The sequence below is a fragment of the Nicotiana sylvestris genome, chromosome 1 (genome assembly GCF_000393655.2).
Source record: "Nicotiana sylvestris chromosome 1, ASM39365v2, whole genome shotgun sequence".
Classification (NCBI taxonomy): Eukaryota; Viridiplantae; Streptophyta; class Magnoliopsida; order Solanales; family Solanaceae; genus Nicotiana; species Nicotiana sylvestris.
The window spans coordinates 185,681,449-185,704,323 of record NC_091057.1 but is presented as its reverse complement, the minus strand read 5'-3'; the positions used below and the strand labels follow the sequence as shown (position 1 = coordinate 185,704,323).

General features: G+C 34.4%; 2 protein-coding genes across 2 annotated transcripts; both read left to right on the top strand.

The window, feature by feature from the left end:
* The first annotated feature begins 1,142 nt into the window (after window positions 1–1,142).
* LOC104249657 (synaptotagmin-1-like) lies at window positions 1,143–10,696 on the top strand. Its single transcript, XM_009806133.2, has 12 exons — window positions 1,143–1,342; window positions 3,226–3,324; window positions 3,411–3,461; window positions 3,554–3,677; window positions 4,597–4,715; window positions 4,820–4,921; window positions 6,336–6,410; window positions 6,747–6,823; window positions 6,929–7,175; window positions 7,260–7,610; window positions 9,753–9,884; window positions 10,391–10,696. The coding sequence occupies exons 1-12, from the start codon at window positions 1,232–1,234 to the stop codon at window positions 10,520–10,522; spliced, it is 1,620 nt and encodes a 539-aa protein (XP_009804435.1). The 5' UTR covers window positions 1,143–1,231; the 3' UTR covers window positions 10,523–10,696.
* Window positions 10,697–15,021: 4,325 nt separating this feature from the next.
* Window positions 15,022–20,451, top strand: LOC104249656 (L-ascorbate peroxidase 3). Its single transcript, XM_009806131.2, has 9 exons — window positions 15,022–15,232; window positions 15,321–15,445; window positions 16,173–16,222; window positions 16,934–16,999; window positions 17,092–17,140; window positions 17,399–17,481; window positions 17,604–17,683; window positions 17,827–17,929; window positions 20,040–20,451. The coding sequence occupies exons 1-9, from the start codon at window positions 15,120–15,122 to the stop codon at window positions 20,232–20,234; spliced, it is 864 nt and encodes a 287-aa protein (XP_009804433.1). The 5' UTR covers window positions 15,022–15,119; the 3' UTR covers window positions 20,235–20,451.
* The last annotated feature ends 2,424 nt before the right edge of the window (window positions 20,452–22,875 follow it).

The window sequence follows — 22,875 nt, the reverse complement described above, 5'->3', positions numbered from 1 at the left end:
GCATTTTTTTCTTTGTTTGATTTATACTTTCAAAATTTTCAAGCTCGACATATTAAAATCCTTATTCTCCTTTTAAGTCATTGTTCACTAAATTATGTATTTTCTATAAAAATATATGTAATAAATTTAGCACCAATGGAGGATTTATCATATAGTCAATAAATTAAAATGATTTCAATATTTTCGCCACAGAGTATATATACATATGTGAAATTTCACTGAAATTGCAAAAATAAAATAAAATTAAACTTATAATTTCAAAAAAATTAATGAATTCATACAAAGAACCTAAATATTGAATCCGTCAAATGTGAATTTTAGATTCACCTTTTCGTATTAGGTGCACACATATCATAAAACAGTGAATACGCCTCTAAATTGGTTTCTACCCTCCAACCCCCATCTTGCCCCACCCCTACCCACCGGCCCAACTCCATTGGCGCACCCCACCTTACCACACACCCACATTCTACATTAATTATTTGAATTTATTTTTTCTTGATTCAATCAATCAACTATAAAATTAATATGCGAAGATAATTTCTTTTTATTATGCTATCAATCAAACATCTTAATATTTATGCGATATCTCGAATTCAAATTACTTAACTAATATACCAATCAAACCAAATGATACATGATTTGCACAAACTAAGACCCCTCTTTCAGAATTAGATAAATAAATTGTCCTAAGTTTAAAGTCAAAACGAAAATTCATCCATTTCGTAAAGTGGCTAACATTTTAAGTACAATGCCAGAAAAAGTTATCCACTTGGTTAGTAGTGAAAAGTTTTGGTGACTTTAATTCCTGGGGCCTGCAGTAACGTCGGTGACCTCCCGTTAATAAAAATCAAAAATACAGTTTATAAATCATAACGTGTGTCGCGTGCGTTTCAAAAATTTAACGTGCATTTTCTTTCCATTTTACGCCTTTCAGGAGTCAGTTAATTTGGACACTATTCACTTAACCCGGAGCGTCCTTTGCGCTAAAGCTTGTCCGAAATATCTATATCTAAATTTGAAAAGACGACAAAGGACACAATTCCCAAGGCATTAAATTGACACTGAAGAAGTTCCCTCGAGGACACATTTGTCCTTTCCTCTAAATATTAATTTATCCTGATCAATGGCGTTGGTATATATGGTAAGAGAGAAGGTGGAGCAGATTCATATGGACAAATTTTGTTGAACGCTAACTTTGAGCTGGGTTTTGGTGTGGTTTTTTAGAGAGATGGGTTTTGTGAGTACTATATTAGGCTTCTGTGGATTTGGAGTTGGGATTTCATTTGGCTTGGTGATCGGATACTATCTGTTCATCTACTTCCAGCCTTGTGATGTTAAGGTGTTGCACTCTTTGCTTTATTTCTGTCATTGTTTCTGCGTTTCTCTTGCTATCACACTATAATTGTGGGTTTAAGTTGTACTTGGATTGAGAATTTCTCTATTTTACTGTGTTATGTGTGTTTTCCTTTGCTATTTATGTGTATTGGGCATTTCATTAGGCGATGTCTCTGATAAATTGAAAATTAGTATCACCATAAGAATAGCTGCACCGCAATTTATTGTTGTTGTTGGGAATTGGGTTAATCTGACTGGCTAAGTCAACCACTAGTTGACCTAGTATACTGGAGCTGCACATTTGCCCTAAGGTTTAATTGTTTGGTTCAGCAAAAAGTGCACTATGGATTGTAATTTCAACGTTGTGTATGTAGATAATTTGACTTCTATTTTGGTAAAAAAAATTGTGAGATTTGTAAATGAACACGAGTTTCACAGGATTATCAAATGTTTTTAGTTGGCAATTGCTCTGCCAGGTCTTCGGATTTTTGAGATTCTCCAGTAAGTACTTGTTTTATGTGGCCATGCCAAAATGCTGTTTAATTATTGTTTTGAAGCCACAACCTCTGTTTTAAAAGGTAGAATTGAGACTCGTCCGGGACTCGCCCCGAGGTGGAGCACTCGTAAAACACCCTGGGCTTATGCGTGGGGCTTAGTTCCGCGAGACTTACGCCTCGGCCATCGGGGCTTACGCCCCGGACATGCCCAACGCCCAGCGTACTGGGCTCGCCTAATAGAACTTTATGCAATTGTATGTAATTAACCTTGTAAATCCTTAAATTTTCTTAATAAATCGTTGACTATTCAAAATTACTTTTTCTTAGTCATAAATCATTAAGTTGGGAGTATTTTATGTCATAATTAAAATAAAAATTATTACACACTATCCACTAAGACTGCTATGATAGTTAATTTTAAATAATTCTTTCATTTTAAAAAGTATTTATTTATTAACTTTTGTTACGTCTTTACTATATAATATGGTCCATAATTTTTTTTTATAATTATTTTTATCATGTTTACAAGATACAATACTTATTAATTTAATAGCTCATTATCAGCTAGTAACTATTTACAAATAATTAGTTATCATGGTATTATATGGTGAATTCTGTGTCACTTTATTAACTTGTTGAAACTTAAAAATAATTGATGCTAGAGAATCATATTTCAATTGTGAATTATGTTTTTATATAAATTCTCTTTCAAATAGAAAGCATATTAAATACAAGGAGTATTTTAAGAAAAATATAAAATTATAATATCGTCCTTAAGAGATACATATAGGATTTCATATCGAATTACTTTTGATGTTTGAGTTGTAACGACGTTGCAGCTAATTTGCATATTATGATATATGTCATACTTTTTGCATTATTCATAGTTGAATTATAATTTATCAATATTTTAAATAGATTATTTTTTATAATTTTCTAATTTTAATGTAATTTTTATAATTATTTTTTATTTTATGCTATCTTAAAATTCTTGAAATTAGTAAAATTTAAAGATCCGTGGGACTTACGCCTCGCCTCGTCAGAGGTAAAACGTCTCGCCTCACGCCCCCGCCTTTTAGAACATTGGCCACAACTACCAGATTAATTGTACCTTGTTTCAGTACCAGCTTGTTGCTCAGCTTATACTACTAATGATAATACCTTTGTTTATCAACAAGACAAAAAGGCATAACTTAACTACCAATCCGAGGAAAAAGGTCATAACTTACTTGGTTGCACCCATGTCATTTAAACAGTTTCACTTATTCTTCAGGGTGTTTCATTTTTTCCTCATCTGTTTGCAACGGCTACATTTTTTTAATTGTACCCAATCAGTGTTTTTTATTCCTTTTGTGGCTGAACAGCTAATGCATTTCCTGTAAACTATCAGGACCCTGTTATTCGTCCATTGGTTGAGCGAGATACTAAAAGCTTGCAGCAGATACTGTCTGAAATTCCTCTTTGGATCAAATGTCCGGATTATGACCGTGTATGTACATTCAGAAGTCTAAACTGCATTTAAAGTAGCTTATCAATGAATATATTTTTATTTGCTTTATATTTTCTAAACTTAAGGTGGACTGGCTCAACAAGTTTCTCGAGTATATGTGGCCTTACCTGGACAAGGTACTCTTCTGAACATCATTCTGCATTATCTATCTCCTTTATATCTTTGTTAAAGGGAAATGAACTAACTATTGCTCAACTATTTTGAGCAGGCAATTTGCAGAACTGCAAAAGATATTGCGGCACCAATTATTGCTGAGCAAATACCAAAATATAAAATTGATTCTGTTGAATTTGAAACACTAACTTTGGGGTCCTTACCTCCTACTTTCCAGGGTTAGTCCTTTTCTATGGCGACCAAAAAATTTTATTTGCTCCTATTTTATCTTACATGTTGTTGAGATCTGTAGAAAAATAATGCGTAGCATAAGATATGAAGCATGCCATTTGTTATATTTTGCTTAAATGACATAGTATTTGTTTTTGAAAAGAATTTGATTAACTGATTGTGCTCTTTCTATTTGACACTGTGTGCGTCACTTTGTTGCTGATCCATTTATTTTTGAAAATCATGCTCATATCTAATTTGGGGTTAAGCAGTTGAGCACGCAGTTATTGTCATTCTTTCACTCAGAATTACTTTCTGTACGACGTGGATAAAATTGATCGCATCACTGGGAAGTCCCATAGAATTTGGACTAATGTAGCGTATACCTTTAATAGAAGGATAAAAAACTCACTATCAAAGGCCTTGGACAGCTTGGAGGTGAGAGGAGAAAAGTTAGAGGAGTTTGAACTTTAAAGGATCAGCTTCTTGTTAGCTAGCTGTCCTTTGATTGAGAATTTTGAAAACAATTGTTTAATCTGCCCCCTGAATATGATTATTTTCTCTTTACTGTCCCCAAAATATTTACTTAAATGTGAAAAAATTATATTGCAAATTTATTCATTTAACCTAGTAGTGTATGCTTTCTATGCCATAAGTTTCTGGGATGTGTAACTGCATGCTTTTTCTAAGAAATGATATTCTACACAGGCAATTATATCAAGTAGGACTCTTGTAGTCTTGTAATTGATGTTGGTCACGCTCTAAGATATGGTTTACTGAGTTGGATTCGGTTATCAACTAGCCTCGTAGATTTCTTTGGTCAAATGCCTCTTATTCATCTTTGTAATAATGGTTTAAAATACTAGATTTTGTGTTTGATTTTCGCTTAAATTCATCATAATTTTTTCGTATGCTTCTACTTGGCAGGGATGAAGGTCTATGTTACTGACGAAAAAGAATTGATCATGGAACCGTCATTAAAGTGGGCAGCAAATCCTAATGTCACTGTTGCGGTCAAAGCATTCGGATTGAAAGCAACTGTTCAGGTTTTGCATTACGTGTTTTGGTGTTTTACATTTTGATGAGATTTGACAAAAGAATGCCAATTGCCAACAATGGCCAAAATTAATTGCTTGAGTGGATGTTTCAGGTCGTGGACTTGCAGGTTTTTGCAGCTCCACGTATTACTTTGAAGCCTCTAGTTCCAAGCTTTCCATGTTTTGCCAAAATCCTGGTGTCACTCATGGAAAAGGTAGGTTATGCATCTGGCACATGTTTTAAGAGGAGGTTTATATGTTTGGAGCGAAAGAAAAAAGAACAAGCAAAATTTTCAAAGCCAAACTGTTGTCTTGTTTCCTTGTATAATCCTATGGTTATAGGGTTGGCATCTTTCCTCTTTTTGATTAATCAAGAATGTATTTTATGGTCGTGTAGCTGGTATACGAATAATTTATGGATATGGGTCATTCATAGATAATGGGGAGAGGGATTGCCTAGTGTAAGGACCCTCCATCTCCCATGATAAGACAGGGGTTTGAGTCACCAAAGGAACAAAGTGAAGAAGGAGCGCGGTCGGTCAATCTTTGGTATGGGAAGTGGCGGTTAACTATATCAAAACTAAAAAAGGGAGGGGGGTGGGGCATGTATATGTATGAAACTACCCCATGTTCCTCTATTTTTTTTATTTTTTTTTTAAATAAAAAATTCTCTAATTACACCAAAAATATTGGGAAAACAAAATTAATCTATTTATGTTTCATTCCTCCATCTCCCTACTTTCAGTCAGTGTCCTAAATCTTTGTCCTCCAAGCTGTTTTTCTCTTTTGTAAACTCCACCTCAACATTGCTTATCCACTGACCTTGGTAGCACCCATGAAATGTTAGACAAGAGAATACCAGTGTGCATAACATAGATGTAAAGCTGCACTGCAACATGAGGTATTTGTCTTATCCATGCTCCTTTCACGAGGAACTCCAACTCACAATGTTTTGCCCCACTTCTATGGACTATCCGCCGTTAAAATTGCATCCCGCATGCATACTAAGTGGAAATAGCTACTTTTACAGTGCATTGGTACTCTGTAAATTCTTCCAAACTTACCTCTTTTTCTTTTCTTTTGAACTGACTCAACTACATCTTTTCCCTTCCTATTAATTCCAATTAAACTGATTTACCATGACTGACTTCGCCCTTGACCTCCTCTATATCATCTTGGCCATGCCATCTTCTCCTATTGATATATTTGCTGCGAAATTCCTTAACATCATCTCACTCCAAGTCCAATCCTGTTTGGCCCTTCTGAAGTCCTCTATCCACATGATCCCTCTGTCATCCCTCGTATAGTTTACCCTAGTTTATCACACCATGGTTGGCGTCTTCCCTTGATATTATAGATTTATGGACTCATTTCAATTTATTAGGGCGGATTTGCATTTGCTGACATACATCTTAGTAGATTCTTATTTTTTGTGAAAGGTAACAGTATACTAGTGTCAGCGCAAAGGCTGTGCTTAAGCCATATTTACAGTTCAAAAAGCAATGATACGTCCTTGTTCTATCATTTACAAGTATTCTATGATTTCTAGGTTCTGCATCTTCTAAATAGCTTTCTTTACACCAAAAATGAACAAAAACATTGTCTTATTAGATTCTTATTGGTTTACAGCCACATGTTGACTTTGGCTTGAAGCTTTTGGGTGCTGATCTGATGTCCATTCCTGGCTTGTACAGGTTTGTCCAGGTACTATAATTTCTGGTGGTCCATTGTCTTCTATTTCTTTTTGGAACAGTTTATGCTTCTAGCCTTCTCATTTGCTCTATTTTGAAAAATAGTCTATATCCTTTACTGTATTTTGCTGAAGACTGTAAGCATATTTGTTGCTTAGCTTCTAAGGTTAAGAATACTAGGAATTTCTTACCAAAATTTTGTGTATAGAGATTTGAGTTTAATGACACAAAGCAGCTGTTATAAGTGCATGTGCAGGGGATAACATTTTTGTCGTAGTCATGATCAGACTCTCTTAAGTGTCATTTATTGTTATAAGTGTCATTTAATATTGTGGAACTCTCTTAACAGGAAACCATTAAAGATCAGGTTGCTAACATGTATCTGTGGCCTAAAACTCTAGAAGTGCAGATTTTGGATCCATCCAAGTATGTCTTCTTTACTTTTAGATTTTGTTATCATATTCTTTGTCTCAGGTTTTGCGATCACTTTCAATTAATTGTGTCATTTTATTTCACTTTGCGAACATGTAGAGCAATGAAAAAACCTGTAGGGATCCTGCATGTGAAGATTCTGAGGGCAATGAAGCTGAGAAAGAAAGATTTAATGGGTGGATCTGATCCTTACGTAAAAGTTAAGCTCACTGAGTCAAAACTTCCTTCAAAGAAAACCACTGTGAAGCATAAGAATTTAAATCCAGAGTGGGATGAGGAATTTAATATGGTCGTTAAAGATCCAGAAACACAAGCATTGGAGCTCTCTGTTTATGATTGGGAGCAGGTAACTTTTCTAGTTTCTTGATACACATTCATTATTGTTTTCCTTCTTTGTGCTATCTCAAGCTTCAGTCCCTTCTTTATTCAGATTGGCAAACATGATAAGATGGGTATGAACGTTATTCCTCTGAAAGATTTGACCCCTGATGAATCGAAAACTATGACACTGGATCTCCTAAAGAACATGGATTCTAATGATACTCAGAATGACAAGGACCGCGGTCAGATCATGGTGGAATTAACCTACAAACCATTTAAGGAGGACCAGATACCGAAAGAATTTGAAGAGTCAGATGCAGTACAAAAAGTTCCAGAAGGAACGCCACCAGGGGGAGGCGTCCTTATGATTACGGTCCACGAAGCTCAAGATGTTGAAGGAAAGCACCATACTAATCCATATGTCAGGATTATTTTCAAAGGGGAGGAGAAAAAAACTAAGGTACAAAATTGCCTCTTCTTTCTAGTCCTTCATTGACAAGAGGGGTTACTTTGATGGTAAGCAACCTCCACTTCCAACCAAGAGGTTGTGTGTTCGAGTCACCCCCAAGAGCAAGGTGGGGAGTTCTTGGAGGGAAGGATGCCGAGGGTCTATTTGGAAATAACCTCTCTACCCTAGGGTAGGGGTAAGGTCTGCGTACACACTATCTTCTCCAGATCCCACTAGTGGGATTATACTGGGTTGTTGTTGTTGTTGTTGTTGTTGTTTCTAGTCCTTCATTGTTCTCTCCTTGACAGACAATGATAGAAATGGGTAGGACATTATAGAACTCTTTCCCCACTCATCTTCAACCTTTCAACCTCAATACCTCTACCTCACAAGTGTTTAGGCTTTACGCTAGCCTGGGTATCCAAGTTCTCTAGAATGCACTCCCTCCTTTCGATATTACTTGCTAACTTGACCACATTCTGAAGAACAAAAATTGATAATTTTGATGTGATAACCTATTGATACAATAATTCTAAACCTTTATGCTTGTCAGGTTATGCCACCTAAACCAGGACAGTGGTGGCATTTGTACTTCATCATAAACTTGCATTGGCTTAGTTTCTAAGAGCCCGTTTGACTTTGTTGATTTAAAGTAGCTGATAATCATCAAGTGGTAACAGCACATTTAAATGCTTAAACTGATTTTACAAATAAGTCACTATGTGTTTGGACAGAAGTGTTGATATGACAATAAACAGTTGATGTGTTTGGTTTAAAATAACATGGAGAAGGATGGACATTGAAAATAGAACGGAGAGGGAGTTGGAGGTTCTGTTTTGTGAAGGTTATTTCGAGGATTACAAATAATATTAGGGATAAAGTAGTGAAGCGCTCTTTCAAGTCGAAAGTGCTTAAAAAGCATAAGCTGGGGTGATCAATTTATGATATTTTGTTGATTTTGGCTTATAAATACTTTTGATGTTTACCTAGCGCATATATAAGCCAAAAAGTGTTTATAAGTTAGTTTCATCAGCTTATAAGCTTTTCCAAACTATCTAAGTTTACCAAATGCTCAAATTTGAGACTCGTGTATCAAGAAAGCTAGAGAGATGGAGACATCAATCACAGAGGTTAGACGGAGGGGCTAAGCAGCCGAGGAAAAAGTCACCATGAAGAAGTGATATCCTATATCATGAGATTATTATATAGATCAAAAGACAAAATCAGATTTGGGTGTGGATATTATTACTTCATCTTTCCCAAGATCTCCTTCCTTGGCCTCACAGATATAACGTATAGTTCAATTACCATTCCATCAAGCATGTTAGTTTCCTGGGACCTTTTACTTTACTAAGTTGTATAGAACATTTTTCGACTTTTTGAAGCATGAAAAGCTCGCGGTAACTTCTTTTTTTCGTTCTTTCTTTTTTCATTTTTGGGTTATATGAAAATAAAGCATTGCTAGTTAGGATAAGAGATTCTTGCTAGGTCAGACTAAGTAGTTGCTTGAGTTAATGTGGCTGTGCAGGAATCTTCATCTTCTCTTGTAAGGGAGCTCCAAATTTTTTATAGATTTTGCACAAAAACGTCCTTTTCTTAGGGAATGTCTTATGGAAACTTAAGTTCTTCCGAGAAAAATTGCAGTATCAAAGGTTGCTTCTAGGGGTCCACTCCCTGGATGAATTTCTTCCATTCTGTCCACTCCCTGGATGAATTTCTTCCATTCTGTCTTCAAAATCCTTATGAGTGCATGATGGATTCCTATAATTTCAGCAACTATGCTGTTTGTGTTTCCAATGAGACTACAAATTCGTTTTCTATTCTTTTGTTTCTTGAATTAAAAAGCTGCATATCTTTTATTCTGCTGTATACCGTTCTCAGCCTTTTTGGCTAATATAAATGTAGTATATCTTCATTCTGCTGTTACTATAAATCTCCCCATAATAAGGTTGTGTGCAAATTTGATTTGCATTCTTGCCCTCATAGTAAATCCATGAGCTGCTGGAGGTTCATTTACTTATAATTTTGTTTATTTAGCTTTTCTGGATCTGCAGTATGTATTTAGTCTGACTTTGACTTAAATGCAAGAAATTTCCTGCACTATGTCTAATTTTGCTCACATTCATTTACTTGATTTATCCACCTTGATTGCAGCAAGTCAAGAAGAACAGAGATCCAAGATGGGGAGAGGATTTTACCTTTGTGTTGGAGGAGCCTCCTGTGAATGATAGGCTGCATTTGGAAGTTGTCAGCACCTCAACAAGGATTGGCCTATTACATCCTAAGGTACAGAAATTGCTTTTTCTAATATTTATTATGCCTTAAGGGAGGAACAACGGACTGTTGCAAGTAGTATTTCTCTGGAAACTTGAGATGACCTTTTAGAATATGATGTTGAACAGTTGAAGTGTCACCATACAATAGTAACAACAGATATTAGTAATTGGAATGGTGCATCTTATATAGCTTCCGTTTCAAAAGGTGAAACTCACATCTGTTATTTACTGTTTTACACTGCAGTAATACTCCGTTAGGATAAAATGGTATGCATCCTATTTTAGTTAATCACCTTTCAAGGTAATATGAAATGCTAATTTTCACATTGTTAACTCTCGTGTCATCCCAGAAGGGCGATGGAATAAAATGGTGTTTCTTCCTGCAATCTTGGTTTTGTGTTTGACATTGTTTTGTTGAAGCTCTCACTTTACTCGATCTATAAAAAAATGAAGCTCACTTAATTGTTTATATCACTGAAGCTAACTTATACTGGTGTAATTTTCTTCTTAACTCAGGAGGTATTGGGTTATATTGATATAAGCCTTTCCGATGTTGTTAACAACAAAAGGATCAACGAGAAGTACCACCTCATTGATTCAAAGAACGGTCGCCTTCAAGTTGAGCTGCAATGGAGAACTGCATCATGATCTAATCGCAAGTTCCATGCCTGAAAACCTGTTCATTTTCCTTTTATTCTGTTTTTCGATTGTCCGATGGATGTTTGGGGAGTGAAAACAAAAATATTTCCTTTTTCAGTTCTCACGTTGGAAAAATCTTTGCAATTGTTTTGTACATTACTACGTAACAAAATTGTTTGTTTAGTTTGCCTTTTTCTCTTGTCTTGTAGAGTATTATTTTAACAGCTTGAAGAGGCTTTAGGCATAGAATCTATTCCCCCTCTTGGCGCATGTTAAATCGAGGGCCGCTCCGCACGCTATAGCTTGTTAGATTTATGGTAATGCTTAATATCCTAGGCATTGGCTAATCGATTTTCCCACCCAACCTATGGCAGCCAACAATAGTAGTGACATAATTGAAGATTGGTCGCAAAGGCAATTCAAGAGCAACATATCAAGAATTGAAAAGGACAGAATTTGAGGGAAAGTTTCCTAGTAGCAACTAGTGTTTTAAAAGGCGCGGGCCTAAGGCGAGGCGTTTTGCATATGCCTCAGTGGGGCGTAAGCCCCATGGGTATTTAATTTTTAATATTTTATATAATAATATAATTATAAAAATATTATTAAATAGATAAAATTGCATTAAATTTTGAAAAAAACTATATATATATACTACATTGAAAACACGAAGGTCCTTAGCGAAATGTCGTTCGCCTTTTTTACCCTTTAAAAATAAACTTTACATTAGACAAAATTGTAATTTGGTTATTATCCTAATATATAGGACTTTAAAATTAATTTGTTTTTTTATTATTAAATATTTCCTTATTTGAATTACTTAAGAAGTTCTAATATTAAGGACTCTAAGGTAGGTATTAATATAACGTTTCTTTTCCTGGTGTATCCAACGATAAATTTCAACAAAAATACGTTTCACATTCATTCTTCTTATATTGGGGAACTTATAAGAAGTTCCCCAATAAAATTACTTTGATAAATAGATATGTAACAGAGGAAAAGACTGAAATAAGTGTAGAGGGTTGTGTGTTTAATTTGAAGGAAAAACATGCAGAGCAGGGGGCTTTAAATAAGAGGCAAGAAACGTATCTACTTAATGATACGTTTGACTTAACTGATTTAGAGCAGCTGATAAGCATTAGGTGCTGAAAAATACTTTTAAGTGCTGAAACAGATTTAAAAAATAAGCAGTTATGTGTTTGGATAAAAGTGCTGAAATTAATAATATGCAGCTAAAGAACTGGGTATACGAAGAGTTTTGTTTTAAAAAGAAGTATTGTAGGGATAGAATAATAAATATTTTGGTCAAACTTAAAGTGCTTATAAGCTAGAATTTGATAAGTTGGGGGAGACCAACTTATAGCTTTTGGTTTATTTTTGGCTTATAAGCACTTAACTTATAAGCACTTTTAATTTTAACAAACACGTAGTAAGCCAAAAAGTGCTTATAAGCCAGTTTGACCAGTTTATAAGCTTAGCCAAACATCCTCATACTACTAAAAGTAAGAGATTTGGTACCTAATTAATTATATATTTTAATTATTAATATAGTTTTTAATTATAACACAAATTTGATAAAGAAAATAATATGTTGTTCGAATAGGAAAAAAGTTCAAAAATAATTTATATCTTCTATTATTTGCACGTGTACCTATATCAATAAATATATAATTTTTAATAAATATGTAAATATTATTAAATAATATAGTTGAGTTATTGAAAAAATATTTAAAAAATATAAATTCCTAAAAATAATGAATATTAATCTCACTTAGCTAGCTCAGTAAAATTATTAATAGAGCTAGCTTAGTGAGATTAACATTCCTTATTTTCAGGTAATTTTTAATATTTATTCAATATGTCAAACACAATATTTACGTAATTTTTAAAAATTAAATATTTTCTGATATAGGTACACGCGCAAAGCGCGTACCCTAGACTAGTAAATATATATAAATCCCATATTATCTAATGAAATTACATATAAGTCCCAAATAAAGTGAAATTATATATAAATCCCAAATAATTATATATAAGTGAAATCCCGTATTATCTAATGAAATTATAAATCCCAAATAAATAAGTAAAATTATATATAAATATAATCAATACATATAGAAGCACATATATATATAATTCCATATTATATTTTGAAAGAGAGCAAGAGAAGCACTGAACTTAAAAAATTAATTATATACATATTTACAAACTAGCAATGAAATATGTATAAAAAGAGATGAAAGCAATGAGTTCAAAATAATAATGTTTTTATATGGAGGAAGAAAAAAACATGTTGAATTTGATGTACGGAGAAGAATGCAAGTTTTCTGTTGCAAAAAAAGTGATAAATCATTGCTCTTGGTAGAGGCAGACTAGCGGAAAGAATTGGGAAAGACTTCTAATTTAGAGTTTTTAGCAATATTAAAAAGTTTACTTTTAAATTTAATATTTTTAATTCCTTTTTAAAAAGATGTCTGTTGGGCTAACGCCTCAACCAAAAAACCGCCCGAGCGTATGCCTTTTTGGGACTTTCGTCCCCACCATCGTCCACGGCATTTTTGGTACGCCTTCCCTGGGGCTCGCCCCAAAAACACCTTTTAAAACACTGGTAGCAACTAGCAAGTCCATAAGATTGAAGTGATAGAAATTGTCCTTTTCTAAGAATTTAAAATTGAAATAGAAGTTAGAAGGTAATGGAGTACTATTAAATTAATGGGCTTTTATCTAGTAATGAAGGTGGTACATCATACATGTCTCGAACAAATTATGAATGTAATAGTTTCTCAAACAACTTTTCGAGTAGAGAAATAAATAAATTTATTAAGTAAAAGACATCCCACATGAGTGATGTTACTAAGACCATCTCCAAGGGTACTCTATTTCTTGCACCAAATTCAAATTTAGTGCAAAAAATAATGGTTTTTTGCTCCAATGCAACACTAATTCTTGCACTATTATAGAGTATGAATTAGTGTTGCACCAAATTTGGTGCAACACTATTCATCACTCTAAATTTGGTTTAATATTATTTTATTCAATTCTTTTATTTTGTGAACTTTTAATTTATCATATATTGTGTATATAATTAATTTTTATATTAAGATCTTTATAATTTTAATTTTATATCATATTTTTGATATATTAATTTTTGTATATATTATATTTATATAAAATTATAAGTTAATTTTATTATTATTATAATTGTATAAAAAGAAATATAACCATTATTTAAAAATAAAAAATGCAAATGTAAGATACCTAAAAGGAGGATACATTAAAATTGAAATTACATTAAAAACATAAAACATAAGTTTAGTAATCCCATATGTCATTTCCAGGTGTACCAAAATTACCAAAATACTGAGAGAACGGGGTAGAAGATTGTTGTGGTTGTGGTTGTTGAAATTATTGACTTCTTTTATCGATTATTTATTTTTGTTCTTGTCGCAAAAATTCACGAAGATTTGGATCGTCAATAAATTTTTATTTTCTTCTTTGTATTCTTTTTGTCTCGAAGCTTCATTTCTTGAGTTACTTGACTTTTCCATCGCCTCAACAAGCCAACTATTTTCCGATTGCATCATTTTCATGTAATCTTCGAAATGATGTTGAACGTGCATTCGGAGTTTTGTAATCGCGTTTTGCAATTGTTGCAGGTCCGTCACGTTTTTGGAGAAAAGAGGTCCTACATGATATAATGACCACATATATTATACTGCACAACATGATAATTGAGGACGAGCGTGATCTTGATGCACCAATTGAAGATGCACGTGAATGTCCAGCTACTACGGTAGAAATGGTAGTAGATGAAGATCACCGATTTGACCAATTTTTAGTTCGACACAAAAAAATTAAGGATAAAGATGCGCATTTCGCACTTCGTAATGCATTAATCGAGCATTTATGGGAGAATAGAGGCGAAAGTTAAATATTTATGTGGTACTTAAATTAAATTTGACTATGATGTAATATTTATTTAATTATCTTTTATCAATGATTTCACTTTTAGTTAATTTATCCTTTAAAATAATTTTGTAATAAATGATTATATAAGTGGTGAATGTGAATTATATATAATGAATATGGAAAAAAGAAAAAAGATAGTATTAGTTTGAAGGAAATAAAAAATGAAAAGTAAATAGAAGATAATAATATAATATAGACGAGTGAGAAGATTTGGTGTAAAAAATGGTGTAATGGTTGGAGTAAATTTGATGTTACACCATTTTAGTGTGAAATTTAGTGCAAAAAATGGCGCTAGCCTTGGAGATGCCCTAACGAGTATCATTCCACGAAATTATATCAGTCTGGTCAGAAATTTAGAATTATTTAAAAAATTTGAAGACTAAATTTAATGAAGACTAATTTTTGTAGTCTCTTTCCTTATATTATGCCTATAAGTGTCCATATAAAAGGAAAAAAAAGAAAAAGAAAAAGAAAAAAAAGGATAATTTTCCAAATGCCAAATGGGCTAAACTAGTTTGACCCGCCTCTTTTAGCTCCAAGTTCCAACAACCAATTGAAGCCTCAAATACAAACAGCAAAGTCTGTGCCTCCATTTCTCGTTTTCCTAAAAATCTTATCCTCATTCACCTTTCCTCCATCAATGGCGAAGCCAATCGTCGACACGGAGTACCTCAAAGAAATTGAGAAAGCTCGTCGCGACCTCCGCGCTCTCATCTCCAGCAAAAACTGTGCTCCTATTATGCTTCGCTTAGCGTAATTTCTCTTTCTCTCTCTACACATATAATATATGTCTAAAATGTGTATATTATATTTAGGTTTATTCAATTATGTTTCTGCGCAGATGGCACGATGCAGGAACATACGATGCTAAGTCGAAGACTGGTGGACCGAATGGTTCCATCAGAAATGAGGAAGAGTTCAGTCACGGTGCTAATAATGGATTGAAAATCGCTCTTGACTTTTGCGGTAATATTTTCTTCTTCGAAACCACTGAATTTTGATTGTTCAGCTTCATTCGTTGTGCTGTTAATTAAGCTTATTGGTTTGACTAATGTATCGGTATATTTTTGCAATTTCATCTACCTGGCGTTTTGAAATCGTTTTGGAATAGCTTGTACTAGTATTTACTTATTGATTTCTGGAATTTTACTCTTAGAGTAGGTTATTTTTAAATAGCTAAATTCGAAAAGGTTTAGCGCGGGGAGAAGTTGCCAATAGAATTCAGAAATGAGTGTTGCAAATAGAACAACTGATGTTTACTTTCGATTATGCCTATAAAATTGAACCTATTAGACTATGTTATTAGGTCGAGCGACAAGGGGATTAGGGGAGTGACTTTGAATAGGTATAATTATTTCACTCAATTAGCTAACTCAAAGGATGAAAGGGAAACTACTGGGTTTGTTGTTGTTGTAATTAGCTAACTCAAAGGATGAAGGGGACGAGAGTTGGCACTACAAGCACTGATGGGCTTGTAATGACCCTAGTGAAAAGCAGTCAATTCTTTGAATTTAACTCTAAAAGATGAAAAATGATCCCATTAGCTTCCTTAAATGATTTTTTTTAATGTCTCAAACTTGAATGTAAAATTGTGTGAGTGTCCACCAGAAACCGCTATTTGATGTAGGTTTCTCTTAAAATTGTAAATGACATTATTATTTCCTTTTTTAACATGTTGTGTTTCTCGTTACAGAAGCAGTGAAGTCTAAACATCCAAAGATTACGTATGCAGATCTATACCAGGTGGCTCCGCTATTCTTTTTCTAGAAATGCTTTTCGTGGTATTCATATGGTTTAGAAAGGATGATCATCAACTTGATTATCTCTTTACGTGAATGAGTGGCTAATGAAGAGTGAGGCGATTCTCCAATAGTTTATATTGTAGATCAGTATATAGAGAGGAAAATGTACTTCTTCCTTGTAAGCTTTAGATTTCAAATGAGATTTTCTGGAAATGTTTGTTTCTTGATAATTCTCTTCGTTTTACAGAAGTTACTTTTTAGATTAAAGGAAATCCTCGCTTAGTTAGGACATACCCTTTGACCTATACACACCAATATGTGGAGAAAGAGTGAATAATGTAAATACGAAATAGTCACTTTAACTGTGTTACTTCCCATGCTGCTGGCATGACAATTTACTGAGTGGTTATAACATATAACTGACACAACAGGTGATGTCTTGCTGACATGGCACATGAAAGTCAAATTCATATGTAATGATGAAAATGCACCTTAAATTTGTGCAAGCTGGGTGTTTTTCTTTTTTGGGTTAGACACGTTGTAGCGATGATATTATACAGAAACGGGATCCTAGATCTTTTCATGAATAACTGAGAGTTCTCATGTTATGTTGCACTTCAGCTGTTGGTAGTTATGTTTTTTATTAAGATCTGTTAATGCACACATTAGTTGAGGGGAGCTGAACTCTTATCAAAATCCATTCCATGTTTAGCTTGCAGGAGTTGTTGCAGTTGAGGTCACTGGTGGTCCGACCATTGATTTTGTCCCTGGTAGGAAGGTAGCAATTTTTTTATCCTTTGTTGATTCATAACCACTTAATAATGATATTCATGAAATGCTAACGTTTTTGTACCTCTCTATTTTCCATAGGATTCCAGTGTTTCTCCAAAGGAAGGACGGTTACCCGATGCTAAACAAGGTTTCATGAACTGTTTTTCTTTTATTAATATGCTGTCGTGAAGTAGTTTCATCAGTGACCTGCAAAATCTTTTTTCCCAGTGGGAATATGGCATACCTACTAATTAGTGTGGATAAAATCACTAGTATTTTCTCGGAAGTCATTCTTCTGTTTGCGGTGTTTTCTCAACAAGATTCAGGCTCTTAGATCTGTCAATTGTTTGTTAAAATGAACTTGTAGAAGGTTGAGGTTCTCTGATTATTTTACGATTGATGGTAGGTGTGCCACATCTGAAAGATGTATTTTATAGGATGGGTTTGTCTGACAAAGATATAGTGGCGCTATCTGGTGGTCATACGCTGGTAAGTAACCTTCTCTTCCCCTAGTTGTTGATTCTGTTCTCAGTTTTTATTTGTTCTACTGTTGCACTAAGAACCACAAGTGACATGCACATACCAATTGGTTCATTTGATATTGTCTGCAGGGAAGGGCACATCCAGAGAGATCAGGCTTTGATGGTCCATGGACAAAGGAGCCGCTGAAATTTGACAATTCATATTTTTTGTATGAAATATGGGCATATAAGCTAGTTGTTTGATCTTATGACCTTTTTCTTTAAAAGGAAATCCAAAAGCCTTTTTGTTGGGGAATGCCAATGTTAATATCTTTTCGGTTGCTGACAAGTATTGTCGTTCTTTTGAATCCAGGGAGCTGCTTAAGGGGGAAAGTGAGGGCCTACTGAAACTTCCCACAGACATAGCTTTATTGGATGATCCTGAGTTCAGGCAATATGTTGAGCTGTATGCTAAGGTGAAGAAGTTAATTCAACTGGATGACCTAAGTTTTTTGTGGTCTAAATGTTTCAAGTTTGCGAAGTTAGGCCAATTTTGAGTTTACTAACACATTATAACTAGATTAATGCAAGATGAACAGGACACTTCTCTAGATTTTAATCTTCTAGAAGGGAGTGCTTGAGATCAACTGTCTTTTATGCATATATGAGTCGATAGTCTTTGCTCCAGAATAATAACCTCCAAGTGTTAGTTTAAAACTGTGTTTTGAATTTTAATTTCCTGCTTTATAGCTTTGCGTGTTGTTCTAATAATGATGACTGCTCTTCTGTCTTTATACGAGGATGATTAGGACTTTACTACAGCAGATCTTATTTTAAGTAGGGTCTTAGACCTTTATGGTCCAAAAGTTTGGTAAACTTTGAAAATTTGGGTTTCATACTGTTTAGAGAGGTCAAGACAAGGTGATGGATCTGTCTGCAAATAAAGAGGAACCTACTGGTTTAGTGAGCTTCTGCTGGAGCTGAGAGATGAGAGAACTTTTGGAGGTGGAGAGGCTAAGGTGAAATAGAGATTGTGTATCGTTGACATGAAGAGATTTGAAGACAAGAAAGCAATCCCAAAAAAAAATTAATCTGAGTTTAGGTTTTGGATGCTCTGGATAAAATGTAAAAGATATTTTGTATAAAGATTGCAGCAGTGCTTGGAAAATCTGGAGCTGTTGCCATTGGAGATCCAAAAATCAAATTGGACAATGAATGCTTTCAAGCTATTGGGAGCAATAATCAAACAGTCAATCAATGGTTACAGCTAGATTCTAATGTTCAGAAATAGGTGTGGACAATGCAGACTAAGCACGTGTTAGGTGTTGGTGTTAGAGTGAGCATGCAAGTCATGCACCCTAGTTAGTACATTTGAGAGAGATGATATTATGATCTCAGCAATGCCTTCTAGGTAGGCTCTGAACAGTCCGTCTAGCTAAGGGCATTAGAAAGTCAAATATGTTACTAAATGCTATTAGGAAATGGCGTGAGATTATCTTACCTAAAATGTAGAAAAAACAAAGGAAATTCGTCAGATTGTCTATGGACAGTGGAAGGGGCTTGAACAACCTAGAATTCTGCTTTGCCCTCTTTTAAATTGGAAGGGGCAGGGAGGAACATTCCAGGGACTCCAAGCCTATTAACTTTGGCATAGAGTGGAAAGGAATGAAAGAATACACAAAATTTCAGACATGTATGTAAAGTAAGAAATCCAAGTATTTCATATTGCTATTTCCCACTTTAGGATGAAGGAAGGCAACTGCATTTGAAATACTCTCCTATGATGATGAGAACAAAGTAGCATGGTACATTTGAAATACTCTCCTATAATGATGAGAACCAAAGTAGCATGGTACGGGGATCCAACGATGTTTATAAGTTTTGGGTAGTTTAGGATGGATAGAAATTAAATTGAAACTCTATGGTATATATGTTGGAAGAAAGCAATAGAACCAAAGGACATATGTAGGATGCAAAAGGTCAGAGAGCCTTATTAATGACAGTAGGAAATGGAACTTTTGCGAGACATGAGAAGTTGAAAGATGCGGGGAAGCTGGAGGGTGTTGTTCCTCAGGATTTCTATTAATTTACAAGTTCTTAACTGGCTGAATTGGATGGAAATTGTACAGAAAGAACAGGTTTGACAGTTTAATCGAGACTGACTTTTTGTCTTCTACTTTTTCAATCTCAAACGGACCTACAACATTTAGTATGATTTAGATAGTATCTCTTCTATTCATTTCAAGATAATTTGGTTTTCTGTGTGTCAGAAATATTGGTTAGACATTCTGCGACTATAATGTGTACAGGCCAACTGGGCCATTTGTATTTGTCCTGCAAGTCTCTGCAAAGTGTGAAGTAATGAATGTGATCCTTACTGTTTAGATCTCTATACTTTTCAGTGGTTCATATTATTGGTCATACATGCATTTCCTTGAAAGCCTTTCTGCACATGATTACCGATACTTAGTTCTTGCTTTGAAGGAAAGTTGCGCACATGCTATTCTTTCCATTACAATGAGCCATTTATTTGCTTATTGGTAGGAAAACTTGAGTGATTCATGTCGTATTTATTAAATATTGCAGGATGAAGATGCCTTCTTTAGGGATTACGCCATATCACACAAGAAACTATCTGAGCTAGGGTTTACCCCAAGTTCTGGTTCCAAGGCTACAGTGAGGGATGGCACTATATTAGCACAAAGTGCTGTAGGAGTTGTTGTGGCTGCTGCAGTGGTGGCACTGAGTTACTGGTATGAAGTGCGGAAAAGGATGAAGTGAATTGGACAACTACAGATTGCATTCTTACTGCCATATTTTCAACCTCGTACCATTAATGATGAACTGTACCTTATTTTTATGGTTTTACACACTTTCTTCAAATAATACCCTCTAGTGTCGACTAAATGGATTAATACAAAAATATCGTAAACCGGTTGTATCATGGAATTAATGTTTATATTTGATTCCCGTACTTCTGGAAGGTTTCTGATTTCAATCTGAGTTGGCTTTGTCTTTGCATCAGATGCTTGTTGAGTTTATCCTGTTAGGAGTTTGACAAGGAAAGACAAAGAGAGCATAATAGACTACTACCAGAGATTTATATACCATTCATTTGTTTGCACGTTCCATGTGCGAATTATTGAGTGGCATACCTGCTTGTCTTGCCTAACGTCGTCAGTGATTGTTGTCGCCAAAATAAGAAGATAATTATGTTTTTTTCCCAGTTTTTAAAGTTTTCTTGCCCCAATCTTTTGGGTCATGTTGTTTGAATCTGGCACTTGTCACACCTACACCTACCCCAAGCATATGCTAAGAAAGAGACGCTTTACTACTGTGTGTTTCAGGGTACGGAAGCAGAAAAAGCACAAACATTTTGCTTTTCATGTTGAGTGGCTCAGTCTGGTTTATGTTTCATTTTCTAAACGCTTATGAGAAGGATTCGAACTTTGGGTGTGCGGTACTGTATTTTGTTTCAACTTTATTGACTATTAACACTAATCCCAAAACTATGGTGGGACGGTATGTTTCACTCTCTCGCAACTCTTACTTTAATCAAAAGACTTAAGCCCCCTACTGAAAATAGGCCACCAAACTACCATTGAGAGTTTTCCTTTTGAAGCCCAGATGCTTAAGATGAGTGGGTCAGGCAGAGCCAAAAAAGCTTCCGTGACTCAAGTTTCATATCTGGGAAAAGAGAGTATGAAGGGACAGCCCTCGGCTGGATCTCTTTTTGGGTACGATGAGAGGTAAATCCAAAATTTAAATGTATGAATTCAGCTTTTAAAGATTTAATATTTGTTGTGATTTCAATAGATTTTTACATATATTTATACTCCGTGTCGAAAGTTATGGGTTCAGATGAACCTGTAGAAGACTACATCCGCCCTTGGTGCGATTCCATAAAATATCTATCACTAAATTAACTATGTTTGAAGCTCAAATTATTTGTAGTCCGTCATATAAATTCTCACTGATTTAATCCTTTTCAAACACATTTAATATTACAAAGGAAAGCTCCGAATGTGTATATGTTATATCCCACATAGAGAGGTGTTTCTATCAATAATTTGAATGAGGAGGCAGCAGTTACTGAAGCTTTATCTACCAAACAGCAAACGTGGGACAGTGACAGAGACCCAAGAATAGCAAAGGCAGGGGATGTCACATGGGAAGAGAAATAGAGACTAAAGAGGTAGGTAAACAATGGTGTTTTAGGACAGTCCCACAAGTCTTCTTCTGTATACCTAAGCACATGATCTCCACGAGCCCATGAGTTGAGTTCTCACCTTATTCTTCCCATAATAATATCGCCTACCCATTACCTACTATCTCCCTTTCGTTATGAATTTAACTTATATACAAGGATAACATAGCTAGAGTGATCAGGATATGAAGTTTATGGGTTACGAACTTGTTATATACAAATTCATATCTCATCTTAGGTTCAACAACAACGACGACAACAACATTCCAGTATATTCCCACAAGTGAGGTCTGGGGAAGATAGGATGTACGCAACTCGTATTAAGTTCGCAATTAAATATTTATATACATTTAATGAATTTCCTAATACAATTACATGGTCTAGCAAGAGTTACTAGGTCCGTCTAATATGTGATACTCTACCTTCGCCCCTGCTTATATATGCCGACAATACAAATTTTTCTTTTTATACTATCAATGGCTACTATACTGACGGAATCATTTCCCTTTCATTATGGATCTAACTAATATATACTGATCATGTCAAAATTTTCTTACACTATCATTATATTTTAACATGTTATAGCTAATGCACCAACCATTTTCCTTTTATTACGGATTTAACTTATATATACAAATTTTTACATTATTATTACTATTATTATTATTATTATTATTATTATTATTATTATTATTATTATTATTATTATGTTTTAGCGTGTTGTAATGTACCAATTATTTTTCGTTCATTATGGATTTAACTTATAGTATATAGTTTTTACTCTATATCATGATTATGTTTTAATCCTCTCCAATAATTTATCTCCCCTTTTTTCTTCCTAGTTTTTATACTCAAAAAGGGATCGGAATAATATTCTCAAACTTATGTACCGCTAGGCGCTACTCATACTTGTAACCTATCAGTTGAAGGTGAAAGTGAATTACACTGAACTAACAACCTCTATGTCACTACATTTCTTATTTTTTCCTTGAACTTCTGCCCTCGTTTATAAATATACATATTATATTCGGATATCTCAAGACTGGTGTTTTGGTTCCCATTTGTGAGGAAAGAGTAACATAGGTGGGGTTTCATATTGAGTAGGTCTCTAAAAAAACCTAACTCATTTTAGTGGCCGGTGTGTGTGGGACATGATAATTAAATGCACAAGAAATGTCACAATTGAGATTCTAATTAACATGTATACATAAAGTA